A 24,981-nucleotide genomic window follows, 5' to 3' on the forward strand; every position below is an offset into this window, starting at 1 on the left:
TTAATTTAAAACGTTCACCAATTAGGGAATTGCAGCCGGGCATTGCAATACTTGCATCGCATTGCGTCATCCTTGAATCACTGAGCCGCAGGGTGCGTAACATGGCTTCTCAGTCAATCGTTCGTTGCATGAGTGCAAGAGCAGCACCTGAAAATAATGCTTACGCATTAGCTGAGAAGTTCCACTAGGGAGTTTCTGCAGTCACCTTTCTGTCTTTCTATTCTGTTCTCTGTAGGTACCCCTACGGAAAGCCAGTGCAGGGTTCGGTGACCTGTCGATTTAAGATCAGAGATCGAAGCACCAGGGTAGAAGGAGCACTTGGAACGGCATCAACAAGGGAGGTAAGACCTTGTTACCGTTTCCTCGTTATGAAACAACTTGTATTTCTCTGCTGGGTGCAATTAACATTTTAGTCGGTACTGCTGATAGCTATGGTAATGCCCGCTTAGGTCACACCTACATGAACTAAAAAAATAATCGAGTAAATAATTGCAGACTTTGTTATTGCACACTTTGCGCGCAGTCAGTTTGTCCTCCCCCTGAATGCTGCTGTCTGCTTTGGCTTCGTGCTTCACGCCGTAAAGGCAACAAAGGCAGCTTGGTGTTCGTGGTGTGACTGACGCTAGTACCGATGCCTCGCCCCCTTTCAAGTGACAGCCGACTCAGGCATTGGGCCATGGCCTCCGAGATTGCCGCCACGCGTACGCGCGTGACGGTGATCTCTGAGGCCATGGTTGATGAGACGATTATTACGAGTAACACCTGAGACCGCTAATGTCGTGGCGCTCGGGCTCATGTACTCGTGCGGCTGTTTCCTTATTTCGCACGTTTTCTTCATAACGCAGAAAAAAATAATTATGCGAGACAGCGCATTGACAGCAATTGAACCTATTTTAAAACACAATTACTTTTCTATCAAAATTTGCATCATAAATTTAGTTGTTAAGAAGTCAAGTTATCATGTCTAATTAAAGATAGTTCAATTATGCAACAAAATTGTTGTGGTGCGATGCGTCACTGCTAACAGAATACCACTGGTTGCGTCCTCGTATATTCTATACTTTATTTTTAAGAGCTTGGCTAACATTAGCTGGGACACCCTGTATACCTGTTGTTCCTAGGAAGAAGTTAAGCCATATTTAAAGATAGCCATGTTCAAAGAAAGAAACGGTTCCTTTGGAGAGATGCCGTGACAGGTGGCGACCATCATGTGACAGGTGATACGTAGTAATAAGTCACTAATTTTAATCATTTTTTGTCAGTGGGGTCATTGTAAATGAAAATGGAAGTGAGCTCTCTCTACAAGCCATATAAGCTTTTAGATCTGGAAAAATGTGATTACCCGCAGATCTGTGGATCGATGAATTTTGGCTATGAGAGCGCCCGAAACCGAAACTGGGAGACTGCAGCGAGCGCAAAAACCATGCCCCTCAATACGACGTTCTGCTTACGTCACGCAGTCGACGTGCTGTTGCTCTGCGCTCCTTGCCGTCGCAGCGCACAAGCTGCCCGTTGCTGGGGAAAGCTGCGGGGTGACGACCTACTTCTGTCGTGTTCAGAAAAGAAAGTTGCAGTTTCGCCCAAAAGGCGCAGCATCGATTGTAGGATAGTATATTGATCGGCTGCATAAACTTGTAAACATTCGCTTGCTAACTAAACAAGTGCGCTGTCAGGCGCGCACAGGTCGACATGAACACATTTCACTCAATGCCCGCGGAAACTCGCCGCCAAAGCGCTGGAGTGAAGAAGCGCGTCAATTCAGTGCGCGAATTGACCTTCGTGCTGCGTCTCGCTTCACCGCTAATTAAGTGTCTAAAGCACAGCGCATATGAAACTACCAGCACTCGGTGCACTTCGTACACATGGCAGATCGCGTTGGAGATGAGGCCCGTGCGACCGTGCACTTTGTCCACATCGCAGATCGCTTTCAAGGCGCCGTACGCAGCAGCCGCCAGAGTAGCAGGCCGCACGACCTCCCCCCCCCCCACCCTGGCCTTGCCATCCACCCGGTGCCTCGTGCGCGATGGAAGACAGCCCGCTTCCTCCCCGCTTTCATCTTATGCCCATGCGAGATTGAACCACGATCATTGGCTGACACTCGCTAGTTTTAACTCGCACGTACATACTTTCGTCGCGCTGGGCCAACAATGGCGGTCGAAGTGCACTGGAAAGAAAAAATATACAAAAGCGCGGTGCCTGCTTCCACGTGACACAGATTGTCAATGGGGGAGTGGAGGAGACTGGGGTGACAGTAGCCGTGAAGGAGGAGACATCGGGGAGAGCGGGGTGGCGGAAAAATCTAAGAATGGCGCTACTTTAGGAAGATTAAGGGATTTTATAGGAATTTAGGTGCCGTTTCATTGCTACAGGCGCCAACTTTTTCGTTCAGTGCGCCATTTGACGCTTTCGCATCGAAGCGCCCGTGTGCCGTGCATTGAGTGCACATTAAAGAACCCCACGTGGCCAAAAAATTAATCCGGAGCCCACCACTACGCCGTCCCCCATTACCCACCGTGCAGTTTTGCAGCGTCAAATCCTACAGTTCAATATACCGTGTGACCCAGCTAATGTTAACCGAGCTGTTCTACGAAAAGAAAAATCACGATGCAAGATACAATCTTATGACCTACGGTGTTCGATTATCATACTCCTCATGACTAAATACCGCAGCTCCTAATATCGTACCTTGTAACGTGTTCTTTCTTTATCAACATCTTTTCGTTCTTTGAACAGCTTGCCTAACGTTAGCTGGGACACCCTATAAATATATTTCTTTCTTGCTCATGTTCATTGTTGTCTGCTCTTTAAATAAAGTTGATTCCTCCTCCATCCTGTGTTACAACGCAGCTTGTGCAAGGCGAGGTGACCTTCGCAGTGCCGAACTACCAACTGTGGGGCTGGAGCCCATATCACTTATTTCACGGTTCCAGGCTCGTAGTGGAAGCCGAAGTGCTTGACAAGGCGACTAGCGAGCTCGTGACAGCCGTGGATGACTCGGCCGTGTACGCGACGTCGCCTTACCGCATCAGCTTTCACCACACTGACCTGCACTTCAAGCCTGGCGGTCCAAAAACGGTCATGGTAAGGTAATCCACGCGTATATACCAGCATTTATTTTTTTTTAGACGGAAGCTGTATACCTCTACCTCCGAATGCATTTGTCGCGTCCTTGGACAAAAGCTCAGCCAATCATAGCAAGAGGCGCGCTCTGCATGCGCCGCTGAGTTCCTTGCAGCAGCACCAGATGGCGCTCGCCTCCGTGCCTCTGTGCCTTCGCGGAACCGGAGCAAATAAGCGCAACTAGACAAGACATTTTTTTTGCTGCAACATACACATGCCTCAACTAGTTGCGAATATTTGCTCCGGTCGTTCGGATGCGTGGAAGCGAGTGTCATCTGGTGGCTCTGCAAGGAACCCAGCGGCGCATGCAAAGCGCGCTTCTCGCTGTGATTGGTTGAGTTTTTGTCCATGGACGCGACAAATGCATACGGGGGTAAAGGTATGCAGCTTGGCTGTAAAATCCGGTGACCAATCAGCACATCCTAATAGAATACTAAGGGGTTCACCCTGTGAGACCCGTACGTAATGTACACCTTCTAGGAGCCCTCGAAGTTAAAGTGGACGCAGGCATCAACTGGTCAGCAGTTGAGATATGCAATAGACATTTTGAGTATTGGTAAAGAAAGTGCAGGGTAGAGACCGATACGACATGATCCGTTACAAGCATAGGTAGTGATACAAGGCAGCTAGGAAAGTTTTGACAAAGAAAAAAGGTTAGTGATGTATGCAAAAGTGTTAGAACGAAAAGCAAGTATAGCATACCTGAGTAACTCAAGCAGGCTAGGTCTATATTTGGCACCGTCCCATTTCAATAGGGTTACCAATAAATCATCATCACTGTAGCAGCGGTGCCGGCCGTGCGAGGTCAATAATAGCAAAGAACGCGGACGCCTAGGAACCCACCTAGGAACTGATTTCAGTTGTGTTCTGATAGCGCTATGGAGAGGCCATGCATAGTTAAGACTACAGACGACCTGCGCGAATACGATGAGCGACAAAAGGAACAGCAGCGTCAGTATGCACAACGGCGTCGTGCTCAGGCTCGGCAGGACCCAATTGGAGGCTGCGTCACATTGGTTTATCTGATCAGGTCACAGCACAGCTTCACTAGCTGATTACCTTCACAGCGTGGATGGGAGCCCATTCTTTTGTTGCGATAACAATTGTATGGGCACTCCAGGCACATTTCTGCTGCCGGCATCGGCGTTGTTGTCGGTTCCGTTAAAATCCAAGGATGATAAAATCGTCGCTCGCCATATGCAGTATGTGCGAGCGCAAGCCGGCGATCACGGCTTAATTTTGCGCATGCAGCGGAGGAAAGCGGTGAAGAAGTGCGCCGACTTCCGTCGCGTGAAAGGCTCTGGGGGTAGGGCAGGGAAGGGGGGCGCGTATTCTACTCCGGGCGGCTGTGTCGTGAAAGCAATCTGCGACGGATGGCTTTCAATGCCTCCATACGGCACACATTTCAGTGAATGGAGTGATTTCACTTGGAGTAGGCGATGCTTGCACGGGGCAATAAGAGCTAAAAGCAGCTTCAGCGGTGCCCACAAGGAGGGAGAATTAGTCGCAGAGTAAGTAAAATTAACGGTACGGCTTTAATTAGCACCGAGTCGAAAATTAACCACATTACGCTATATCCCTGTAAGGAGTGTACCGCCGTAGTTCAAGCTGCATTGAGGCAAAGCCACCGTATGGTATCTTTAGATGTGTGCTTTTCTTGCGATATCAATTACATGGACACCGCAAGCAAATTTCTGCCGTCGCTATGAGGTTCTGTATAAAGTCGAAGGGCGATAATATCATTGCCGCGAGCCGTATGCTGTATGTTGGACATGAAGCGCCCGAGGGCTAACCGGCATCGCGACTCAATCTCACGCACACACGCAAGCAAGGAAAGCTGGGAGGGGCTGTGCCGTCTTTCATCCAGCGCAAGCCTCCGGGGGAAAGGAAGGAAGGGGGGGGGGTTCTACTTTGGGGTTGCCCGGGCTGCTCTTTCTTGAAAGCCATCTGCGACATGGATATAGCCCGTCGTGCGCTGGCTTAGTTTGCGTTGCTTGAGAGGCAGCACGAAAGTCAATTTGCTCGCTGCTACTAGCACACTTTCTTACTCCAGTGTTTTGATGGCGAGGTTTCACGGTCATCAAGTGAGATTTGTTCATGCTTGCTTGTGCGTGCGTGATGCCTTGCTTGTTAATTTAGTTAGTATGCCTATGTTTACAAGTTTATATGGGCGATAAAACTACTATCCTTATTTTGTATAGCTTTTTGCTAATTTGCTATCTATCGCAATTGCTGCTTCGTCTGACGGGCGAGCTTCGCCTTTAAGGTGAAAGCGCGACTTTTTTTCTAAAACAAACACCACATCATGTTGCGTTGGTCGCGCTGATGATGGTTAAAGTGCCACCGGATGCACCTTTAGCAAGCTGTTTAAATGGTATCAAAATTTGACTTTATCGGTGGTTATACAAATGAATACTATGCATTTCAGTCAGTCAGGTCAGTCAAAACAATCTAGTCCAGTCCAGTCCAATCTAGCCTAGTCTATTCAGGAGGGAGGGAGAAGGAAAAAAAAAAAGATTCGGCTTTGGTATTCAGACTCGTGATTAGCATTATTTGACGCAGGTTGAACGTGCGTATTTCACGAGAGTTTGTGGGTCAGGTGTTTTTTAAGGGGCCTATACAGACTCGTAGGGTTGACGATACATTTCGCATTTTAGACGACCAATTTCTTAGTAGAAACACTAGAAAAACACAGGCACAATTATGGCACTCTTAGTGCATCGTCTAAGCGTTCATTGTCCCCGAAACCTGACGTATGATGCAGTAACCGGTCCACTTTGCTACTTTATTGGTGTCATTGTAAAGTGTCAAATGTAAAGACTAAGCTTACACTCGTATAATTCAGATGCTTTACACCCGTAATCTTGCATTTCGTAGCGTGTATATTCAGTAGCCATTTACAACACCAGCCGTACATTGTCACGCGAACATTCATAAAAAAAAATTCTGGAGACCCTTTCTTCAGTAAATTATCACTGTTAATAATTATCACAGGCGCAAGAAGCACCACACCCATCCTAGTTTCTATAATGTAGTCGCCGATTCTATATTGAACGTGTCTTGTCAAAATAGTGCGCTACACTAATACTTTTGTACATTCTTGTATGTAGGCAAGCACGAACGATTACTTTGAAATCTTCTCGGATATACGTATGTATATGCAGCAGATGGATTTGACGAATCAGTTTTTTTATTTGATAACCAATGACTTTGCTGTCTGCGGTCATTGTTATGTGTGTCGTTTTTTTTTTGTCTGGGCACAATTTCACCGCCTATGGCATTGTGTGTCTGAGCACGTGGTTTTGTGTATGAGTCAACGCCGTCGCGGCTGCATTTGATGGCTTACGTAATGATATAATGTTCATGTCTGCCTTGCTGTGGGAATTTGTTTAGGAAACCAAGAAATTAAGAATTAACTGTGTCATTTCCACATACTGTTCTACATCAACGAAAATTAGGACTCGTTCACCTTTTGTTTCTTGTGATGTGGAGTGCATTTGGGCACTAACAATGAGATGTCTGTTACTTGAGCAAAAGCCTTATTGTTATAGTAATTATGTAGTAATTGGCTTACTAAACTATCCACAACTGAAACCTCACTCTGGAGCAATGATAACACTACTCCAGGCTATGCTGTGAATTTTACCTTGCGCAAACCAAAATTTCGAGATATGAACCTTAGCATAGCATAAATGATAAGTTGGGTATCACAGGATCAACCCGGCGTCCTTCACTACGCCGTCCCTCGCAATTCACTGCACAGCTTTTGAAGGTTCAATTCCATGACCTGAAAAACAAAATGTCGCAGTTATGCCTGAAAGGCAATGTATCGATTGCAATAGCAAATTATTAGCTATACTAAAACAATATGGTTGCTTTATCGGCCGTGTAAACTTGTACACGCTTGCTCACTACCGAAATTGAAAAAAGCATGAGGTAAAAATTAAGATTGATCACCACGCATATCTGAGTTATGGGTGATGCATAAATGTAGCTTAAAACTTTGTTCTTTTGGCTATAAATGGCTTTTCTTTTGGCTATAAATGGCTTTTTGACTTTAAACAGAGATGATTTCCAACAAAATATGTCGTTATACACGTAGTAATACTGAATGATAATCTGAGTGGTCTTAAATCATCTTCATTGGCTTTGAAAATCACCATTTATGCAGGAGCGTAAATGGTAATAAATCGCGTCATAACAAGGCCTGAAGCTCCAAGCACGAAGAATCGACAAATACATGTATTACTGATTATTGTCACAACAGGTGAACAGTGGCAGTTCTCTCTAGCTGTTTGTGTAAGAAGCTCTGCGGTTATGGTAGGGTGGAATCGTGCGTTAAGACACTTTATTGTCGCTGTCTCACCGCTTCTCGCAGGTGGATATCAAGCACGCCAATGGCCGACCAGCTGCCCTGGTTCCTTGCGCCATCATAGCCGAAAACGACGAGGGATTGAACATTCCCGTTGATCGTGATGTGGCCGTCACGGACACCAGAGGGCGTATTGTATTCAGTGTGCTCACAGAGCGTACACACAACCATATTGTGGTACAGGTAAGAAATATTTTGCACTGTGGCCTATGTACAACATGAAAAAACAAAAACAAATGCAGTTGTATTACAATCCGAGAAACTCGTACATCAAAGACAGCAGCTGCGTAAGGCGGTTCCTGCAACCTTTGAATGTCCTCCTATTCTGCTACTGCCAGAAACCAACCCAAAACATTCCAAACGATCCATTACATCCGGTGCAAATCATTTCGCTATATCTCAACCTTTCGCGTGACCACCAATGACCCAGCGCACACCGGTGGCGAAAAAAAAAAAAATTGCCAGCCACCATGTGTGCCGATTATCGCGTTTCATTCGCTCAGCACTGTACTTTGTTTACTTCTACACTCTCAATTACATCAGACGACGGAGTGTACGTGATGCATGTTTCCGCATTCTGTGCCGACTCTAGCGGTGCCGGCGTCTGGCGTGCGTTCCAACGGCCTCCTATATATGAGGTCGTGGACAACCTAACAATTACAGACGAGCTCCACCCACACAAATGCAGTGCACCTTGCCTTCACCTCTGAAAGAGTGCCGAGTCAACTGGGCCATTGCCTCCTTTACTAGATGCCTGCCACACGAGCGGAAAACCAGCTGCCCAGCTGACCTTTCCCTCCTTTTCCATTCTCAAATAGTGGAGAGCTTTAGATCAGTGGACGCAAGCGGCTTGTGTACGCATGAACTAAGGGCCACGGTGTTTCGAATGCTCAGACCCCTACGTCTGGGTCTGCACATGCGCAGTACCGTCGCCCCTCGTTCTTGCGTACGCAAGCCTCTTGCATCTCTTAACCAGAACTCTTCAGTGTCGGCCGCGTGCGCCACATGTGAGTAGTAGGAACTGCTGGGCACAACTTTGCGTGGCTTCCGAAATCGCCATCACGCGTGCATGCTGATCTCGAACGACATTAACCTCGATCGTAGCTCAGCATACGTTTGCAGGCATCACGGGCGACAGCTATTTCTAGAGCCAGAAGACCAACCTTTAAAAGGCGCACATAAACGATCGTGCCGATCGTGACTCCACTTGCGATAGTGCAGTCTCGACAACAAACCACAAGGTCTCCGATTCGTCAGGAAAGGCCTCCAACCGCTGTTTACTTGCTTTTTTAGTAATAATGGAAAGCTTTATTTCCATCAACGTGGTGGGGGAGGTAGGGGAAAAAAAAGGCTGAACAGACAGTTTGACTAGTTCCCTCCCCGCCCCCCAAAAAATACACATATACATTCCATGAAGGCAGACAGTTAAGCGAGCAACAAAAAGTGAAAGCATATTTTATTGAAGAGTCCTCAAACTAGAGAAGGATCTATGCCTACCAATGTAATGGGAAATTCCTGGCAAGAGGCAAAAAATGCTTCGCCATGGTATTATCTACTCGAATAATGATAAGGACATTTTGATTTTTTGCACACTGACCGAGCAATAGATCACATATATAATTTGCGCTTCGTATAGCTATAGATGTGTTATTATAATGGCGTAGTTTATTAGGTTTTTGCGGCAATGGAATGCATCAGTCAATCATGATCAGCTAAATATAAAGTGTATCAATCATTAGCACACCAATGCTCTAGATTTACGCTGCCATGCTGTCGCAGGTGCGAACTTTGCTGCCAACCGAAACCCATCTGCAAGCCATAGGACATATTCACATAAGGGCCTTCAGATCTGAAATCAACGCGCTCATATTCCTGGAATCTGTGGACCCAGGTAGACCTGCAAAGGTACGTCATCTAAGGACAATGCTTCACGCCTGCGCCGTAACTTTGATATCTGCATTCTTGCATACCAGAAAATGCGAAGCTCCAATAAGCCGCTGGCTAAAGGCGACTGGATTGATTGAATGCGAAATCTGCGATTGTTTCACTGCCCATGTCGCACGGAGGTGCTTGCTTTAATTAGCTTTTACATTAATTGTTTTTTTCCTTGCTATGTTACGCCTTCTCGCTAGTCTTCCTAATTAAATAAAGGGGGGGGGGGCATTATTCCGCTGGGCAACTATTCCACCTATCTTTTAGTGAAATTTGTTGCTTCAAGGGCAGAGGTCAGGGCAACAATGTTGGCCATTTATCGCTGAGAGGACGGGGAGAAAAAAAACGAAAGAAATAGAACGCATATGGTACTATGTTTGTGTTCTTCGTGGGGGTCGTTCTCTCTTTGTTCCCCGTTTCTTGAGCAGTGCTTGTTTTGTTACTTCAAGAAAGAAAGTGTGCTCCTACGGGCCTTTAAAAGCGGAATTATAATTTGGAAATCCTGGAGTGTTTTACTCGGATACACTGAAAAGCTCCGTCAAAGAAAACTAAAATGAAACAGGAACAAACTGCGATGATTCCCTGCGGTCATTCGAAGCATTTACTGCGATAGGAAGTAAACGCGAAATTCATATTTCGCAGCTCCGTCCAGTATTTATTGTACCTATGTTGTTTGTATAATAATAATAACAATAACAATAATATTATGATACTATAATAACAATGAATATGATAAACTTATAATTATCATACCGAGCTGAATACATTTCTATATAGCTTCAATTTTGTCTCTTACGCTTTTCACAGCAAGTGCATTTTAAGCTACCTTACTTTCAACTTCTCACCTCTGGGTGGCTAGTGGCATTTCAAGAAATATGCTGAATTTAGAGGGGCAGTATGCGTTGATAGTTTGCAGAACAGCAGGCGAAGAGAGCTTCACAAGCAGTTGCCCAAAACTTCGTGCTCACTCCTGCTCTGTCAACCTTGTTTTACAGTGGAGGTGTTAGACGCTCGCCGAGTTTCTCTTGAGGTGCGCAGCTTCACCGAGCTGGGGGAGACAAAGCTGAGAGAGAGTGAAAACAGAGTATAATATAGCATAGCGACGCGGCGAGGGTAGGTGGAGCCTAGCGGGGGAGAAGGAACTGCGAGCATGTGAGTGAGGAACACAGCCCAGATGTGTACCCTCTCCTGTGGCGCGTCAGGCGGTCGGGTCAGGCGAGGGTCGAGGGGCGTTCTTCTTCGGCAGCTGCTGTGGTGCCTCGATGTCCTCCTCGCCCGCTGCTCTGTACAATGGAGACAACTGCGGCGTCTACTACAGCGTTGGCCACGTGAATCACGGGCGCTATTGTAGACGCCGTAGGGACGCATTGCCGGCGCTCGTGTGTCTTGTGTGCGGTTTGCACTACTTTACTGGCCTTCCTCCAATTCCACTGGTCTCTGGTGTTTGCGATAGCAGAGCCAAGCATAATTTTTCTTTTTTTTTCTGCTCACGTCATCGGCCATCGTCACTTTGCAGCCTCTGAGATAAGCTAACACGTTGTGTGCGCCTTGCCTAATGGTGGAGGCCGTGTTCGAGACAGTAATCTTAGAGGCCGTTTCAGTATTTCGGTCACTGTAGAATCACGGGTGGTACATGGACTTCGATACACCATGCAAAACGCAAAGATAGATCCTTCAGAGTAACAAAACGAATTTAGAAACCTATGCTTTGGCTCATCGGTAGTGCAGGTAGCGACTGCAGGCGCTGGAAGTATGTAATGGGCGCCATGTTTTTGCCACTATTCCTCTCTTATTTTTGAGTGGCAGAATACTGAAACTTCTTGGACTGTTTTATATATTACAACTTCACTTTGTGCTAAGCTCATTACTTTTCTTTGGAGCTGTACACTTTTTTCGTTTCCATCAAATTCTGTTTATGACATTAAATTTGAGCGCATACGTAAATTACGTTCTTTTCCAGCCTTGTGTGTGGTAAGCAACGGTCAGCACGCACCTAGTTAGTCTTTTTCATAGTCATAGATAACGAACATAATTAAAAACCATAACTTACATGTGAAGTAAGACTATGTACATTCATGAAAAAAATTTGCGCTTAAGAGGGAGCTTTGTGGATTTGAATACGCGGTCCTGCTAAAGTACAAGGACGGAGTGTAGTCAAATCAATATTGTGGTAATCATTCCTGTGCTGGCTTTTCTGAAAAGCCAAGTGGTAGCGCTGTCTGTCACTAACGAGGGAATTTTCTCTATCCTTTATGCCTCGCACCATCTTGTGAGACGCGGCATTTACTGCACCTACTTTTCGAGCTTCTTAGCATTTCCTGAAGTTGAGTTTGGGCTCTTATCTTCGAACTCGCTCTCTGCGTACAAAGTCGCCCCTTGCTTGATTTGGGTGATCCTCGGTGATGACATGTTACCTACCGGTGCATTGCATACAGTACACGCTTTCCTACTGATCTTTTACGGCATTAAGCCTGTAACAGTTTTAACCGCTTTTGTCCTGTTAAGGGGACTATACATGATTCTGCCCATATGAATCGCGAATCCATCTTAACACTTCTTTTTTCTGCTTGCAGGTTGGAGGCGATATTTTAATGCGCGTGGGGATCTACCCACCAACATCTTCACCTGCCTATTACCTTGTGAGTCCTGCTTGAAAAACAAAAAAAAGTTGATAAGAGTCGAGCGCTGGTATAACGAACCGACTTATTCGCTAATAATAGTCCGTCATATCAAGTAATTTGACGGGCTCAAACTTGCCTATAACGAAATTAAACGAACTCTTTTAAGGCATTCGTGATAGCCGGATATGTTCTTCTCATATGTATATAAGATGCAAGCAAGGAACCCATTTGTTGAAAACGAGATTACGCGTAGTAGGCAGTAGCTTCGCGTGTACCTTGAACTATTTCTCACTGTTAATACAAAGGCCTTCTCGATGCGCAAAATTACGAAGGCCTGCCTCTTTCACTTCCCTTGATAACATCACATCATACCGACTCGGCACATTCACTACCGAAAGTACTTCCACCGCAGAAAATGGACCCCACTTAATTGTTTGTTTGCAGCATGCGAATGGCCTTCTCGTGCTGGTAGTGAAGACCCATGTTTGACATAGCCAATGTCTATTTCGTTGTGAGGGAGTTCTTTTACATTTGTATCGGTCAGTAAGCTTAATGTGTTTGACAGAGAGAATAATTTTCAATATCCAGGTTCCCTATATTTTGCTTGAATACCATACAGTAAATTTTCATTACAACAAAGCCGTCGTGAGAGAATCCTTACGACCGTTATAAGGGGTATCTTGTTAAACATGTATATGCTCTAGAAGAGTCAAAGCAGTCCGAGACGCGTATTCAAGCAGCATGGAAGCACGTAAAACTAAGCTGGAACCCCTCCCCCGCCCAACAGTTGGGTAGTGGGGACATGCGAGGGGGAGCGATTCTGCTGGCACCGGTAAGCAGCTGTTTTATCCGTCGGCTGTCGTCATGCGATATAGTTACACTGCCGCCATCTCACAGCATTATTTGCCTCCACAAGCTAATAGAGGGTAACACAAATGGCCACCGCGTATGCTGCACAGTTCAGTTTCCGCTTCGCACTTTGTACTAAGCGGAGTCCGGCGCCACGGGACTTGAATTATCCGGTACGCAATGTGCAATTTCAAGAACTGCGGTTGGAACCTTAAATACCTTTGAATAAAGGGTAATTTCGGATAAAGGAATTCCTTTATAATGAAGGTTTACTGTATATGACCAAGAAGAATGTTCATAAGGAAGGGAAACGAAACCGACGGTATGAGGCACCTCATTTTGTGTGGATATGTGTACTTTACATTCATGCGGCCCTTTCCTTGCTGTACTCTTTTACTCCGAGCTTCTATCTTTAGCCAGATTGTGTGTGTCAACTGTAGCCCACACCACTAGACTGTTAAAAGCTTAGTATTCCCAGCAGTTTATGTTTTGCACGTTTGCATCTCCCACGTTTGTTTTGCAGCATACGTAGGACATCTTGGGTAAATACAGCGGTGTCAATTATATATATAGTGTACTCATCGTCATCCGCACCATAATGCCTCTCCCAGCGATTTCCTCTGTCTTGCGCCTCAACTGACTATCCTATGGTTGCGAAATTCCTGATTTGTTTACACCATCTGATTACCGGCCGCCCTCGGTCACTTGGCATTGATTTTGTTACCTTCACAAGCACGTAGTGTGGACACATATTTGCGCACTGTTTGTCTGTATTACAACACTGCATGTCCTGCTCAACTCGAGTTCTCCATCTGGAATAGTGGCTTCAGTGACACAAAGGGATGGAAATGTCAGCGGGAATAGTTTGCTTGAGGCACTTGGGTCATGTGCGCGCACTGAAATCCACCGCTAGACGTAGCACAGCTTTCCAGCTAATACTTTTTTTTTTCGCAGTTTGCATGCGCGACTTTCGACATGTGCCGTAGAACCAATTATTTATAGTGGTTATTTCTACACAGTGTGTCTGCCTCTTGTGACTCCAAGGTCCATAGCAATTCAGCGTAGTAAAATCGTGTGAAGTTGTTCTTAATGCTTTAATGCGCAAACGCAGTTTCAAACCCAGAAAATTATACGAATTGTCTCGCATTAGCTCCTAGCCTTGAAGAGTCATTTGAAAAAAAAAAGGAAAAAAAACTATGAAGTGGTTTTTTAGTTAGATTAACAACAACAACAACAACAACAACAACAACAACAACAACAACAACAATAATAATAATAATAATAATAATAATAATAATAATAATATAAAATTTGTAAGTAATTATTCATCGGTTTTATGAACGGTCCTCAACAGAAAACTCACTCCGGCATAACAGAAATGCTAGTACACGTTATGCGTAATCTTTCCCGTGCCTAAATCACAGTTTTGAGATATCAAACTCAGCGTAGCTTAAGTACTACAGTAGGAATGACATGGTAAAAGAAATTGTCTAGAATTCTCATTGGCCGCTCGACAAATATTCTAGCGTCGAGTTTCCTGCAGCAGCAAAACGGTTCCATGATGTAAGCATTATTTTTTTTTCTATTTGATTCATGAGAGGGTCTTATAATATAATCATTAGTGGAGCTTTATGGGGCAAAGGCTACAATGGTCAAAGAGCACCAATGAGGTGCATCTTGCGGTGCGCATATCTTTTGAATTTGTCTCAGCCGAACACATTTTACGGAACTGTGATAATTGCCACACGATCCTGTCTCTGGCGTGCTCCTTTCCCAGCCTCACCACTGATGTCACGAAAGGCAACATTCTCAGTAGGACTTTCTCCGGGCTAGCTGGGTCAGTTTCAGTTTCGACCTCTTTAAAATTGATCCTGCGGTTATGTAGAAGTCGAAGTACCTTGGGCATGACGTTAGGTGCAGAGAAGTACATTACAACTTTCCTGACGTGAAATAAAAAAGAAGATTCATAGTGTCGCTTAGAAAGGTGCAGGCAAAGCTGGGGGCAGCTGATTTTTTGATCAACGAGGTTAATGACATGTCGTCTCCTTTGCTTTTCTTTTGCAGGTCACACACAACGGCCAGGTGAAACGTACGGGCGTGCTACGGCAAGCTGACCAGCCTCCTTCGTTGTATCGTTTTGAGCGCTTCGCAGTGACTTCGGACATGTCCCCGTCTGCGCGCGTGCTCGCGTACACGTTCCACGAGGGACACCTGCTCGCCGACTCGATCGTCATCGAGGTTGAGAAAGCCTGTTCGCACCCGGCAGCCGTGAGCACACTCTGTCGCTTCCTCTTCGATTTGCGGGCCCTATAATGTGTAAATGTTACCGTCGAATCACTAGGCGTTACGGGTCTCCTTTTCAGTTAACGAGGTGGTCCCGAAACGTATTATCGCGACAGCGTTAAGGCCCCTCCTCCCCCTTTGTGTCACAAGATGTCCGGCTTCAGCGCGCGGCAGCGTACGTTGTCCGCATGAGAAAAAGTCATCCCCAACCATGCAGACCCTCCGAGTGGCTCAGAGGCGTTATTGAACTAACTGGAATTTTGAAAGTAAAATGTGTTGGAAAATGTAAAAATTACGACTTACGACTTCCAGATATGGTAGTGTCGGACTGTAATGTAAATATACAGAAAAACGTAATTCTGTTACATCGAAACAAACACAAACCCCTTTTCCAGCTGCCGTTTTAGTCTGTTAGGAGGAGCGGCACACCCCAGAAAGCTCGCCTTCACGCCTAGCATTTGCCACCACCGTTTTGGGGAAAGCATTGCAGTTACATATGAGCTGCAGTTGCTACTAAGCATGAAAAGCAGTCGGTGATCTTTGAATGCTATCGCGTCCCACTCTTAATGACGAAGCTTAGGCGTTCTCCAAAGTTTTTTTTTCCGGACGTGCTTGATTGCTAGGGAATGTAATCACCATGGTGGCTGCTGTCTCGTCCATAGAGCGCCTGCAATATTTTTCACCATCTCCCAAGCCCCCTCTGCTTTCTCGTGCTTATTGTTAGGCACTGATAAAATGCGATGGCTGTTCGTAATATTTCTGAACACGTGCAGATTATGCAGTAACTCCTTGGGTGTCAAAACAACAGCAACAAAATGTACTTGTGATTATACTGATAAGGTGGTGGCGCCAATAAATGACCCAGTGTTCAGGTTCCGTGGCCTCCGATAGGATAGGATAGGGATAACTTTAATAAAGTGCCGGCAAACGAGGGTTTAACGCGTCGTGACGCTAGCCAAGTGTCGACTCGGGGTTATATCCTACTCTGCACTAGCCCAGTTGGGCCCGTTTGTAGTGGGTCATGAGGCTTGTGCTTTTCGAGCGCACCCCGGGCCTGCTGGATGGCCCATAGTTATGGGTCCTTGTCTGCAGACTGCAGTGCACCTTGAAGTTCGGGCGGGTAAGTCCTGGAGGTAGCTGCCGTCGGGAACCTGGCACATTCCCACATGATGTGCCATTGGTCAGCCGGACCCGCTGCACAAATACCGCACAGCCCACTTGGATAGAGCTCTGGGTGAAGCACGTGCAGCATTATGTGGCGGTATACGACGAACACACCTCGGAGGCCATGTTGAAACCAAAAGCTCAGTCGCAGTGACGGGCGGAGCGCGAGGCTGACATTTTGGCACAGCGGCATAGCTTCCAGCGCTGTGTGAAGGGCAAAACGGAAGGGTAGGGCCATGGCGGCGGGGCAGGGGTGGCGGAGTGGCATAGGGGAATTTCGTGAAAAAATTTCTGAAAAGAAATTTTTTTTATGAAGATCTTGAAAACATTATGCGCGTTAACCCACAAAAATTCTGGAATCTGGTCACCCCGTACAAAAACCGTACTCAAAACATTTCTTTGGTTAACCATGATGGCTTACATGTCCCTGATATTGAGCGCGCAGATGTCATGAATTCATATTTTTCCTCCGTGTTCACCCACAAACCTGCACATCGTATTCTCCCAATATCTGCCACTAGTTTTTCCCAGATGCCACCAGTTTTTATAACTCATGAAGGTATCGCTAAACTCATCGACAACCTTAAGTTGTCAAGCGCTCCTGGGCCAGACAACATAACTGCCAAAATATTGAAGGGCACCGTGAGCATTTCTAGCCGTATTTTGCAAATTATTTTTCAGCAGTCTGTTTCAAACAGCGAAATACCAAATGATTGGAAAACTAGTAAAGTAACCCCAGTATTTAAGGCAGGCAATCGATCCGATCCTTCTAATTACCGCCCAATTTCATTAACATCTATTCCATGCAAGCTACTGGAGCACATTTTATATTCGCAGATCGCATCACACCTCGACAATAACGCTTTCTTTTATGAGAAACAGCACGGTTTTAGATAGGGCCATTCTTGCGAGTCCCAGCTTTTCGAATTCACCACAGACCTTCACTTAAACTTAGATTCTTCTTTTCAAACTGACGCCATTTACCTAGATGTCTCCAAAGCCTTCGATCGCGTTCCACATCGGCGTTTAATGGCAAAACTGTCCTGCCTCCACATTAGCCCTTCAATCTTGTCATGGATTGACTGCTTTCTCCGCGAACGCTCACAATATACAGTAATAGGGAACCACAGATCGCAGAATACTACAGTCATCTCTGGTGTCCCCCAGGGATTGGTGCTGGGACCACTCCTTTTTCTGATATTTATAAATGATCTTCCTAATGCCATATCATGTATCCACCTTTTCGCAGACGATTGTGTCCTTTACCGCTGCATATCTACTCCAGATGATCAGACTCTGCTTCAACGCGACTTAAATCTCATAGAAACCTGGTGTATGTCATGGCTTATGCAACTGAACATTTCCAAATGTAAGTTCATGCATGTATCAAGAAAGCGAATTAACCTCAGCTATCCGTATTCATTATATTCTACACCACTCTCTGAAACAGAATCATACAGGTATCTTGGAATCATCATGAACAACTAGCATGGTCTGAGCACATTGCAAAACTTTGTACAAATGCTTCCAAGTTGCTTGGGTTTATAGACGATCCCTCGCTTTTTCACCCCGTTCTGTCCGTCAACTCCTATGTAACATTGATCCGTTCAAAACTCGAATATGCCTCGGCGATCTGGAATCCCCATCAGAACTATCTAATCGATCAGCTTGAAGCCATCCAAAATCGCGCGGCCCGTTTTGTAACATCGCAGTATGACAAACGAAACAGTATAACTCTTATCAAGGCATCCCTTTATCTTCAACCCCTGGCACTTCGGCGTAAAATTTCACAGCTTTGCTTATTTCACAAATTGTACTATACCTTCCCACAGCTAAGAAATTCTGTATTACACCCGCCGCTTTGCACCTCACGCCGTCTTTTCAACTCTTTAAGTTTGCAGCGCATACATGGCTCCACAAACTCCTTTAATAAATCTTTTTTTACCTAGCTCCATTACATTGTGGAATGACTTACCCGATTCCATAGTTACTGAAATTGAACCTAATAAATTCAGGCACTTATTAACAGCACATTTCAAGGGCTGAGTTATTTTGCAGTGTTTTTGAATATGTGTGCGTGTTTTGTTTTGTTTCCAAGTTGTTCTTGAGCCGCTATGTCTATCTTAGTGTTGATGCTTCTGATGATGTTAATGTTGAACATGAACCCTGCACTTTGTATTGCTTTTTTGTTGTTACCGACCATTGTATATGTAACGACTGCGCCCCCCTTATGTAATGCCCTAAGTCAAGGGCCTTTAAGGGTAAATAAATAATGATGATGATGATGTGACTGCTGTCAACTCCGCCTACACAAGGCACATTAACAAATTTGAAGGAGATTAGCCAAAGAGATGCCCATTTAATCCAGACACGTTCCACAACTATTGTAAAAAAGTGCTGCACTGCGCTTTTAATGCAAGTGTCATGCAAATTAGTATAATGATTGCTTTGATAACCTTTCTTATTGATTCATGCTGATGACATGGTTTCCTTGAATGCATGCAGGTAACAGTCCAGCCTGATTTCCAGAGCAACAGACCTGGGAGCAATGGTTCCTTGAAAATTTTGGGAAGTTCCGGTACGCGTGTGGGCATTTTGGCCGTCGACAAGCAAGTTTACTCGCTGACTGGCAAGGAAGGTCTACTTACCTCAGATAAGGTATCGGGATCGACATCTAACTTCAAGCTGTTTATTATTAAAAAAAAAAAACTTGAGAGTTTGCATTTGGTAAGCGCTCTCCAATTACACCTCTCCTGCTTCAACTCATTTTACACTCACAGATTCTGTATTTTTGGGAATGTGCAAATATCGGAAATTGCTAACATGAATTGAACGGGTCTTGGCTCATATGTTTGTATTCAATTAGTAAAGAAAACCTGCTATTCGAAGTTGTCGAATATTCATTCTGTTCGACTACTGTAGGGTACAAAAACAATTGTGGCAGTCTGCAGGGAGAAAGGTGGTACCAAAAGGGGACCCTTTCGGGTAACACTGCGCCATGAGACCCGCAGCTCTTGCATAGACAATTCAGTAACTGAAGAAACGCATGCGAGAGTTCGCTCACACACAGTAGCTACCAGCCATCGCCTAAGCATGCGTACTATGAATAGGCTGTTTCAATTTAGACGAAGTAATTTATTATTTGGCTATTTTAGGCACATTTGGAACCGTTTGAAACTGTGTGCGGTGCTTTAGCATTGACAGGCCTTTCAACTACAGCACTATGTGCATCTGTTGATGTGCCGTAGGTGTCATTATTGTCACGGTGGCCCAGGTAGGATCACTTTTTGTTTCTCACTACAAGCTTCTCATTTACCTTACATCCACTTGCCAGTATTAGATGTATCCAATAGTATAAATAGGCGTTTTATTGCCAAACAGGCTGTGCAGAATCTCTCAGGAAAATTTTCAGTACGTGACTTCATATAGAATGGTAGTCTTCCTGAAATATTTGTCCGTGTTGACGATGATGTGCGAGATTTTTGTTTGGCGCAGAGGTAACAATATGCAACTCGAGCGGAGAATTTCTCGGCTCAAATAGCCCTAAAATTTTCACTACTCCGTGTAATCAACCACTGTTTTCGGCAAGCTTCACTTTGTTTCCACTGATGCCGATTGTCTAACTGTCGTAAACCAATGAGCTATTAGTTTTGCACAATGTCACCTTCACGAATACATTTCTTGAGTATCTAAACTAGTGTACTATAATCTACTGTCATCGGCTCCATTACTTCTGCTGAAGTACTTCCAGCTCTTAAAGAGGCACTAAATAGAAAAAAAATATTCTTGGCAATATCAGTCAAACTTCTGCAACACACAAACCAAAAAGAAGCAACTCGTACTACAAGTTTCGGCTTGGCAAGCCAGAAAGAAACTCTACAAAGGTGGCAGACAGATGGCGCCTCCTTCTCCTATTATATAGCTGCACAGTGAAGTCATGCACTGTCATGGCGTGAGGTCGGGCCTAGTTAGTTGTTTATAGTTTAACATGGCGTATGTTGTATTCTAAAGGAGCTAAAGGTTTATTCAACTTAAACATTTCCTGAGTCACCATAAGCCTAGTATAAAAAAAAAGAAAGACACATTGAAAATGCTAACGTCTCACTGATGTACAGGCACTCGGGTTCCGGCGCCAAATTAAAGAAGAAAAAATGCAAACAAACAAAACTTCACCTTAAAACTTTCATCTGATAATGAACATATTACCGTGAAATCTCCTAAAATAGAATTTGGGAAGAATATCTAATCCGTCGAAACTGATTTTTTGTTTCTCTTTAGCGTCCGTTTAATATAGCCATAGTAACCTGCTGCTTCGTTGTTTGGTCCGCAGTGATTAGCTCCCTTACATGTTTGTCCGCGACAGTCGTTCTTATAGCGCCATTTTTCTCCTTCCGGGGCGATAATTTTACTAACTCGTCGCGGTGGCTGAGGGGCTATGACGACATGCCGCTAAGTGCGAGGTCGCAGGTGCGACACCTGGCCACGGTTGCCACACTTGGATGCGGGCCAAATGCAAAAAACGTTCACGCAACATGTGATACGGGAACATGAGAGGTATCTGTAAGTGGCCAAATTATGCCGTCGCTTTCGAACTATGTGGCATTCCCCACAACCCACTGTGAAAATGTTGGGATCTCAAACACGAAAGTTCGAGTTTTGTGGTTTTTCAAAAGTTCGTACTGTTTGCTTGTGTTTAGGTGAGCATCTTTTTGTTTTTTCTTCCCAACAGCTGTTTGCGATGTTGAAGTCACACGACATGGGCTATGGCCCTGGGGGTGGTCACACGACTGCGGATGTATTTTCCAACTTCGGCGCTGTCATCATCAGCAAGGATTCGCCTGTTGTTGTTCACGTAAATGGTATGAACATTATTTTCATTCGAAAGGAAGGAGATAACACAGAACATAGTATCTGAAGCTTTGACCTGCATCGGATAGGAAGCCTTCAAATAGCTTTCGAGGGCTTCCCTTATTTTATTTGTGTAAACTGCCGCATACTTAAGCAAACGCAATCAATACTCATGAATGAATTAACGAATGGATTTGCAATTTATTGCGCATGTTAGAAAGCGTTGCCCTTAGCTGGTGTATGTCTATCAAGTTTCTCAGTAGGTCGGTGAGATGTTTCTTTTTATCATTGGTGAAGCCAATATAGGCGATGCCATTGGAGGATCGTGATGTTATACTATACGTACTAACGAAATAAAAAAGATATATTTGATGTGTTGGCACCAAATGCGGATAGATAAAAACTTAAAACAGTTCAAAGACATTCACGTCATGTACCGGTCCATGCACAGCAGCTGTACCATGGGACATTAGAGATTTTTAGCGTGTCCGGTATGCTGGTATACTCAATAGCGATTGCTTGATACTAGATTAAACTGGACGCTGGTAGCGACATATTGTGACGCTTCGTCTAACCACATTGCCTTATAAACATATTTTTTTCTCCACGAGCCTTGTCGTAAAAAAAAAATGCATCTTAAAAGGCCACGTGTTCCCTAACACACCGCCGCCGCAAATATACACCGGCAGCAAAGTAGAACACGATTGGTCACTGCAGTAATAGCTTTGTGGTTGTCTGGTTGAACCTGCCATGGTTTCTTAGTGACTTTAGTGTTTTGCTGCTATGCACGGGGTCGCAGGATCGAATCCAGGCCACGGCGGCCGAATTTTTATGGGGGCGAAATGCCAAAACACCCGTGTACATACCTTTGGGTGCACGTTAAAGAAACACAAGGGGTCAAAATGAATCCCGAATCTTCCACTACGGCGTGCCTCAGAATCGGATTGTGGTTTCGGCACATGAAAACCCCATAACCTAATTGAAAAATTTGTCTGGTTGAGCTCTACGCCACCAGGTGGCGACACCAATGCAGCCGCTGGCGTTTACTCATCCAGTAACCCGGCGATCAACAAACGCCGTTACGCATACCGTAATACCCAGCGCGCTAAAACTCTCTATTTTAATCAACTACAACTGGCACGAGTAGGCGTGGAAGTGCACTGACTCAGGTTGGCTCGTGCACTTTGCTGCCGTGTCTTTTACACATGTAGCATTGGTGAGGATTGTTTGATGTCGCTCTCTTCGAGGGGATTTAGGTGATATGTGTTGCGCCCCGCTTTCGCTTGTGTAGAGAGCGTGGAAGTGGTGCAGCAAGAAAGAAAACAAATGCAGTGCACGTGTAATATCACTTAGAAACTTGCAACTGAGCATGCTTTCATCTCGTGTCGTTCTTTGCATGACAGTGGACGCGTAATGTCGTATACATGTGCGCATGCGTCCACCGATTCGGCCGACACAAGCCGCTCAAGAAAAGTTTGAAGGCAAGCATAGTTATAGATTAATTTGGCTCCCAGGAATGCCAAAGCGAATGTGAAAATGGGTTGAAGGATCGTGCATGTAGTAATGCTAACGAATTCATGGGTGTTTTATTTATTTTTTTACTGGTGTTTCACACTTTCAGAAACTAGCCCTCGACGCCGGTCCCGCCATCGGAGGAGTCTTGAGCTAGTGGAGCACAGTATACGTAAGTCATTGAAAGTTAACATATTTGTGATCGTTTCAAAAAGTTATTCGGAAGTATGCGGAGTGCTTGCCGATGCTTTTCTCTGACATCTGTTGATTGTCGATACCTAAGGAGGCACAAGGCGGTATACTTTTTTTACCGACAAAAGTCCCCTTCGAACGTCCTGTTGGAAGGTCTTTCTATAGACTGCGTGAATTCATTTTTATGTAAAGGGTCACTTGGAGTTCAAGATTGACAGACACATCTAAGTGAGGCATGCCACAAGAATGCTTCAGTACTTGTGTCCTGTACGAAGTTCGTGCTTGAAATGGCAGAACGGACACAGCTTTGAATTTTGTTCTTTAAGTGGAAAAGAAAAGTGAGTGTTAAAGGGCCCTCCACCAGGTCTGGCCATTTCGAGCTGACAAACGCCGTGCATACAATGTGGTGTAATTATCACGTCTACTAAGTATTACATCGCAGTGCGCCTCAGAAAGAGCTCGAATTTCAAACCAAACGCCATTTGCCCTTCTCCACATGGGCGCCGCGTTCCCAGCCGGAGAGTCGATGTATATTCCACAAGTGCGCCTGCTACATTGCACTGCTGTAACATCGGTCGTAGTGACGTGTGACTTTTAGAATTATTGAAGGCAACATGTGTTAGGTTGTGTAATCTGTTGCTTTAACAGACGAGTTGAAGCTTAGAGAAATAAGACACAAACTGAATATCTGTGTGTTCTTGTTTTACTTCGCACTGCAGCAAGAGAGATGTCCTTTCGTTTTGTCTGCTCGTTCTCACGTTGTGCAGTCGCGCGCGCTAACAACCAAAGTTTGTCATTTTCTACCGTTTTCCAACGCGCGATCATGCTCTATGAACCGCATATGTCTGCCTCAGTATTCGCGTAGCACTGACTTATACCGCTAGTCAGATACTCTCGTTCACATCGCATAAAATCGTGTGCTGCATGAAACAAGACAAACGCAACAGCTCGCGTGCGACGCCGTCAGTGAAAGTGCGTCGCGCAGCAAAAAAGCGAGGAAGAAAAAAAGAAATGAAGGCGGGGCTTTTGACGAATGCGTCACGCGATCTTCGAGCTCCGGTATGGGAGACTGCAGGGAAGGAATTTCGCTTACGGTGGCTAGACGGAGAGCGTGGAGAGTGTGTCTCTCTTGGCAGTGGCCCTCACTTCTTGTAATCATGGGTTCGCGGCACTGAATTATTTCTATCTCGGCTATTAATGAACCATTTGGAAAAATTCTTGTGGCAGAACGCTCCCTAGAGGGCACGTAACAAGTTCCAGCGTATAACCGAAATTTGCTATATCGTGAGGTAAGGGACCCTTTAAGAAGTAATAGGTCTTGCGCGGATAATCATTTGGTTTTCAAAGTGTTAGTCTCAGTTCATGGAAAAGGGCCGAGACAGGGGAAATGATCGTGATGAAAAGAAAAAAAAAGGAAATGGCAGACCTCCCATCATCGTTATCTCAATTCTTCAGTCCATCCAAAGGATGTATGTTGGGGCAATCAGTCGCAGTGCAAAGTGCTTTACGTCATGCCAAGCGAAAGTATTCCTGAAAATGACCAATCCGGAGCTCTTGAAAGGGACGCCAAGGCTAAAATGTTAATTAGGTACATAATCTTGCAGAAGTATCTCGGCGTTTTTTTCTGGTTTAAACTGTTGCATATTAACCGGGGTAATGTTGAACATCCTGTATACGTCCCTCAAACTATGGACAGTGTCATAATTCTGACGTCACGAAGTAAGTGCTTCGGCAATAATTTCTGCTTATTTTCTTGTATTTAACCTAAATGGAGTCAGCTCACTTTGCATATAGATTCAACGCAGTTAATCGAGTGCTTGGAGCCATCAAAAGCATGGTTAACTATAAAACGAGCACTTACGTAAGATGGAGAAGCTTTCAGTTCTCTTTTTTTTGCAGCTGCAGCTGCTTCATTATCTTATATTTTACTCCATTGTCGAGCATTCATGCTCTCCCTGTTTAAAATATACGTTCACCTAATCGCTGACATATTTAGCGGATGCAAAATATTTTCTCCCTAGATGTGAAGCCAGCTCAGCAAACTAGTTGCTTTTCTTGACGGCTCTATTAAGCAGGCTGGCAAACTTT

The 24,981-nt window shown here is 45.0% G+C and overlaps 1 protein-coding gene across 5 annotated transcripts in view; it reads left to right on the forward strand.

The window, feature by feature from the left end:
* Positions 1-24,981, forward strand: part of LOC139060923 (complement C3-like) — a 184,687-nt gene that overhangs the window by 102,600 nt on the left and 57,106 nt on the right. For all 5 annotated transcript variants that reach the window (XM_070540234.1, XM_070540233.1, XM_070540236.1 and 2 more), the window contains 9 exons: positions 236-341; positions 2,848-3,081; positions 7,499-7,675; positions 9,272-9,397; positions 11,998-12,063; positions 14,959-15,162; positions 18,847-18,999; positions 21,071-21,200; positions 22,811-22,873. In XM_070540234.1, the coding sequence (XP_070396335.1) occupies positions 236-341; positions 2,848-3,081; positions 7,499-7,675; positions 9,272-9,397; positions 11,998-12,063; positions 14,959-15,162; positions 18,847-18,999; positions 21,071-21,200; positions 22,811-22,873 (1,259 nt within the window). The remainder of the gene's footprint in view (positions 1-235; positions 342-2,847; positions 3,082-7,498; positions 7,676-9,271; positions 9,398-11,997; positions 12,064-14,958; positions 15,163-18,846; positions 19,000-21,070; positions 21,201-22,810; positions 22,874-24,981) is intronic.

This window comes from Dermacentor albipictus, chromosome 6 (assembly GCF_038994185.2).
Source record: "Dermacentor albipictus isolate Rhodes 1998 colony chromosome 6, USDA_Dalb.pri_finalv2, whole genome shotgun sequence".
NCBI lineage: Eukaryota > Metazoa > Arthropoda > Arachnida > Ixodida > Ixodidae > Dermacentor > Dermacentor albipictus.